Source organism: Manihot esculenta, chromosome 15 (genome assembly GCF_001659605.2).
Source record: "Manihot esculenta cultivar AM560-2 chromosome 15, M.esculenta_v8, whole genome shotgun sequence".
In the NCBI taxonomy this organism is placed as follows: Eukaryota; Viridiplantae; Streptophyta; class Magnoliopsida; order Malpighiales; family Euphorbiaceae; genus Manihot; species Manihot esculenta.
In genome coordinates this window covers 18195722-18201721 of record NC_035175.2, presented here as the reverse complement: position 1 = coordinate 18201721, position 6000 = coordinate 18195722, and the positions used below count along the sequence as shown (strand labels likewise).

The window sequence follows — 6000 nt, the reverse complement described above, 5'->3', positions numbered from 1 at the left end:
CCATCATAACAAAACTGAATCTTCACGAAAGCCTTACTTGATCTTCACTTTAGGCTTCCCTTTGTGTAGTTTTAGCCCATAGGTTTGATTAGGCTCCCTAAGCCTATGATTGCAAGTGTTGCACCAAATCTGTCCCATATGAGTTGAAGCACGCCCCAAATATATATGGATCATATGAATATGATTTTGAACTCCTTTTAGATCCATTTGAATGACATAAGTTTGCTCCATACCATTGTTAGAAATTTGCCCGATTGGATCCGTATCATTCTCTCCTTCTTTAGAAAAGATTCGTCCTCGAATCTTGCTGATATTTATGTCAAAAAGGGAAGCTTTAGGAACCCATGTATCTTCAAAGACCTCCTTTTGAATAGGTGGAAATAGGATAAAACTTTCGTCATGAATGTTTTCATCAACAACCTGCACATCAAGAACAAATGAACTAGGTATAAAAATATTAGTCATAGAAAGATCCTGTGGATGTGACCCATTCTCCTCTACAACTTTCAAAATAGTCTCATTCACCTCCTCCACCTCATCAATCACGTGCTCCCCATGTCCCTCATCATTCACAACCTCTTCTATAAGTTCATTGATGGAATTCTCAACAACAACTACATTAGATTCATGTATTACAACTTCCTCTTTAATTTCAATCTCTATGGAAGTTGAGATTGGAACTTTAGCCTCTTCTTTCTCCTTTTCTTTCTCCACCTTCCCTCCTTGAACTAGTCTTGATTCTTTTCTAGCCTATTTACCCTCAAACTCACTCTTTTCTCTCATCTTTTCCGCAGAATTCAAGCTCTCACTCCCCTTTGTGGCCAAGGCTGAAGCCTCACTCTCCCTCTCCTGCATAGGTACCACATCACACAATATCTCATCCTAGTACCTACCAATAGAAAATGGTATAACCACCTGGCGTGTAAACCTAACCTCACCACAATCATTCAACCATTGCAATCTGCATGGCTTAGGGTGTTCAATAGAAGCCAAGCCCAATTTCTCCACCATATACACACTAGCCACATTTGTGCAACTACCTCCATCAATAATGAGAGTACACACTTTTCCATTAACCAAACACCTAGTGTGAAATATGTTTTCCCGTTGTTCTAGGCTTTCTTTCTTAACCTGCATATTCAGAGCACGCCTAGCAACAAGCATCTTACAATGTGCAGCAAGCAACACATTATTAACCAACACATCCGAATCATCACAGTCATTATTGCAATTAAGAGTCCTTTGAGGTATTCTTGTAGAAGTGGAAGCTCTTGAGACATTCAAACTCTCCATAGTTTCAGTTAACCTCTCAAGAGTCTTATTGAGCCTTTGTAACTCACCACTGACTGACTTCTTAAAGAGCTTATAATCGTTACCCATATTCGATTCACTTCCATGAGTACGATCCACCACATTCTTGTCTTTACTCATCCTACCTTAAATCAACAAAGAACAAAAAGAACTAGCAAATATTGTGTTAAAAAAGAAAGTACTCAAGTGTTTGCACTCTTACCATTCTTTTGCTGATTCTTCAATTGCACTTCAGAAACTAAGGTCAACCAACTAACCACAAGGTGTGTTTAATGAAACAAAGAAGAAATCCTAAAGAAAGAAGGAAGCGCGCAAAAACTAGAAAGAAGACACATGAACTAGGTTTTGTGCTACTTGAAAAATATCACCTAGAGTATAGACACAAGCAAACAATACTCCAGCAATGTCAAGGAAGCAAAAGCAAGCTTAAACCAAAAAAAGAAACTTAGAAATCAAATAAAAACGAACCTGGACAAAAAATATTGCATTTAATTCACTTCAACGCAGATTAAATATGGATGTATTAAATCTACCCAAAAAGGAAAGTATCAAAACCCCACAAATAGAATCAGAAAAGAAAAATGTAAATTTCTCTCAGATCAGAAACATGGACGAAAATTCTATTGTAAAAAGAAGGATTTGACATCAAATCCTAGGTAAGCCAAGCACAAAGTCCATAGAAATATCCATCCAGGGTGAACTAGGAACAGGTAAAGGCATATAAAGACCATGAGGCATAGACTTAGACTTTGCCTGTCTACATGCAATACAAGAAGCACACACTTTCTCAACGTCTTTGCGCATAGAAGGCCAATAAAAATGCTCAAATAAGGTGTCATAAGTCTTATGCACTCCAAAATGCCCCATCAAACCCCCGCAATGAGATTCAAGCACAAGCAAATCACGCAAAGAGCATCTAGGCACACACAATTTCTTACCCTTAAACAAATAACCATCATGCCTATAAAAAGAGTTAAAAGCTCCATGCTCACAAGCCACAAACACATTTCCGAAATCAGTATCATTAATGTACAAGTTCTTAACATGCTCAAAACCAAGCAATTTAGAACTCACAGCATTAATTAAAGCATACCTCCTAGACAAAGCATCTGCAACCACATTGTCTTTCCCATGCTTATACTTAATCACATATGGAAATTGTTCAATAAACTCAACCCACTTACCATGCCTCTTATTCAACTTGCCTTGTCCCTTCAAGTGTTTTAAGGACTCATGATCCGTATGTATCACAAACTCCTTGGGCAGGAGATAGTGTTGCCACACGTCCAGTGCTCTCACCAAGGCATACAACTCCTATTCATAGGTTGAATAATTGAGATGTGCTCCGTTCAACTTCTCGCTGAAATAGGCTATTGGTTTCTTCTCTTGCATCAACACAGCCCCAATACCTACGCCAGAAGCATCACACTCAATTTCAAAAGTTTTATCAAAGTTAGGTAAAGATAATATAGGAGCGGATGTTAACTTCCCTTTTAAGCAGTCAAAAGCTTTCTGTTGCTCCTCTCCCCACTTGAACCCAACTTCCTTCTTAATAATTCCTGTGAGTGGTGCTGCAATCGTAGAGAAATCGCGCACAAACCTCCTGTAAAAGCTTGCAAGGCCATGAAAGCTCCTCACATCTGAAATAGATTTAGGAATAGGCCACTCCTTTATAGCTTTCACCTTCTCTTCAACTACCTCAATTCCCTGTGCACTCACAACAAAACCAAGGAAAACAAGTCTATCTATACAAAATGTGCACTTTTTAAGTTTAGCATACAAGCTCTCTTGCCTCAAAACCTGCAGAACCAACCTAACATGCTCAATATGTTCGTCGAGAGACCTGCTATAGATCAAGATATCATCAAAGTAAACAACTACAAATTTTCCTAAGTATGCATGCAACACATGATTCATTAGCCTCATAAACGTACTAGGTGCATTTGACAAACCAAAAGGCATAACTAACCATTCATACAAACCATACTTTGTCTTAAATGCAGTTTTCCATTCATCACCAGGTTTCATCCTAATCTGATGATATCCACTCATAAGATCAATTTTTGTAAAATACCTGGGACCATGAAGCTAATCCAACATGTCATCTAGCCGAGGTATAGGATGCCTGTACTTCACTGTGATCTTGTTAACTGCTCTACAATCAACACACATTCGCCAAGTGCCGTCCTTCTTTGGAACAAGCAGCACAGGATCAGCACATGGACTTAAACTCTCTCTCACCAATCCCTTCTCCATAAGCTCGTCAATTTGCCTTTGCATTTCCTTTGTTTCCATTGGATTGCTTCGGTAAGCTGGTCGATTTGGAATGCTAGAACCAGGTATGAAATCTATCTGATGCCCAATTCCCCTCAACGGTGGCAATCCATTAGGTAGCTCATCTGGAAAGACATCAGTGAATTCCTGCATCATAGATTTAAAACTAGAAGGCAAAGAAGAAAGGTTAATATCAGTGTCAGCAAATAAAATCTCCTTGTATCTTAGAAGCAACACGGGCTGCCCTAAAGAAATAGCACTCTTAATCTCTCTTGCTCTCACATAAAATGTTTGTTTTGCCCTCCCCTCTTGCATCTTTTCTCTCACCAATGGGCCATTTATTGGTCTTGATTCTTTTCCAGCCTCTTTACCCTCAGACTCACACTTTTCTCTCATTGTTTCCGCAGAACTCAAGCTCTCACTTCCCTTTACATCCAAGGCCGAAGCCTCCCTCTTCCTCTCCAGCATCTTTATTTGATCTGCATATACCTCTTGAGGTGATAAAGGAGCGAGTATGACCTTCTGTCCTTCATAAGTGAAGGAGTACTTGTTATTGAACCCATCATGTTGCACCTTTCTATCATATTGCCACGGCCTACCCAACAACATATGGCTTGCTTGCATAGGTACCACATCACACAAGATCTCATCCTTGTACCTACCAATAGAAAATGGTATAACTACTTGGCGTGTGACCCTAACCTCACCACAATCATTCAACCATTGCAATCTGTATGGCTTAGGGTGTTTAATAGAAGTCAAGCCCAATTTCTCCACCATATACACACTAGCTACATTTGTGCAACTACCTCCATCAATAATGAGTGCACACACTTTTCCATTAACCAAACACCTAGTGTGAAATATGTTTTCCCGTTGTTCTAGACTTTCTTCCTTAACCTGGATATTCAAAGCACGCCTAGCAACAAGCATCTCACCACGTTCAGCAAGAAACACATTATCAACAAACACATCCGAATCATCACAGTCATTATGAGCATCAATCAATTCAGTCATATTAGCATGTATCTCATCATCACTATGATCGGAATCAGACACTACACCCCCATCAGCAGTTGCTATCATAACTCTTTTATTAGGACATTGAGATGCAATATGTCCTTTTCCCAAACATTTAAAACATTTTATCTCTCTACTAGGGTTAGAAGAGTTAGAAGTACCTGACTGTTCCTTGCTATTCCTTTGGGAAGGTCCTTTGTTAGTGGGGACCGAATCCTTGCCCCCCTGGATTGGGCTTTTGTAATCTTTCTTTTCTCCACTTCTATAGCCTGGAAATCCACCACCACTAGTTGAGGACTTGTATGTGAGTTTAAGATTATTTCTGCCCTTGTGTCGCCTTTCTATTTTCATTGCTTTATCAACCATATCCTCCATGGTATTGTATTGGTACATGTCAAGTTCTTCAGCAATGTAGTGGTTAAGACCACCTAGAAACCTGGACATCAACATTTGCTCATCCTCCTCAATATGAGCCCTAGCCATCATCATCTCCATCTCCTTGCACCAGTCTTGCCAACCTATTGTACAAATCCCTATAATAGTGCGAAGGAATAAATTGTTGGCGCATCAACTCTTTCAAGTAGTCCCATGGTGGAACTGCCCTTAAACCCTTATTCCTCCTAGTGGATTTCAATTGATCCCACCAGAAAGAGGCATAACCTGTGAACTCAACGGCGGCGATATGAGACTTCTTCTCCTCGGTATAGTTATGACACTCAAAGATTTGCTCAGTTTTTCTCTCCCATTCAATATATTCTTCAGCATTGTTATTCCCTTTAAATTCAGGAACTTTCATCTTTATGGAGCGCAAGTCACCGTCAATTGTGTTGGTCTGGTATGTCTCGGTGTCATCGTCATTTCTGCCAAGTCTACCATCTCCACCTCCATTCCACCCTACGCCTGTTCTATTACCTCCATGAACTTCTCCTCTCCCCCTCCCTTGTCCGACATTATCTTCTGTATCATCAACTTCACCTCGAACTTGAGGTTCTCGGACTTGTGGTCTATCGGGGTTAAGAATTCGATGAGCCATTCTTGTAGAAGTAGAAGCCTGTGAGACTTTCAAACTCTCCATACTTACCGTCATCCTCTCAAGAGCCCTACTGAGCCTTTCTAACTCCCCACTGACTGACTTCTTAAAGATCTCATAATCGTTACCCATGTCCGATTCACTTTCACCAGTACTATCCACCACATTTTTGTCTTTACTCATCCTACCTTAAATCAACAAAGAACAAAGAGAACTAGCAAATATTGTGTTAGAAAAGAAAGCACTCAAGTGTCTGCACACTTACCACTCCTTTGCTGATTCTTCAATTGCACTTCAGAAACTAAGGCCAACCAACTAACCACAAGGTGCGTTTAATGAAACAAAGAAGAAAACCTAAAGAAAGA

At 39.9% G+C, this 6000-nt stretch overlaps 1 protein-coding gene across 1 annotated transcript in view; it reads right to left on the bottom strand.

Moving 5' to 3' along the window:
• Positions 1–3399: 3399 nt before the first annotated feature.
• LOC110602059 overlaps positions 3400–6000 on the bottom strand; it is a gene marked incomplete at its 5' end in the record, with an annotated part of 28237 nt that continues 25636 nt past the window's right edge. Inside the window, one exon of the mRNA XM_043951382.1 lies at positions 3400–3710. Coding sequence (XP_043807317.1) covers positions 3400–3710 — 311 coding nt within the window. The remainder of the gene's footprint in view (positions 3711–6000) is intronic.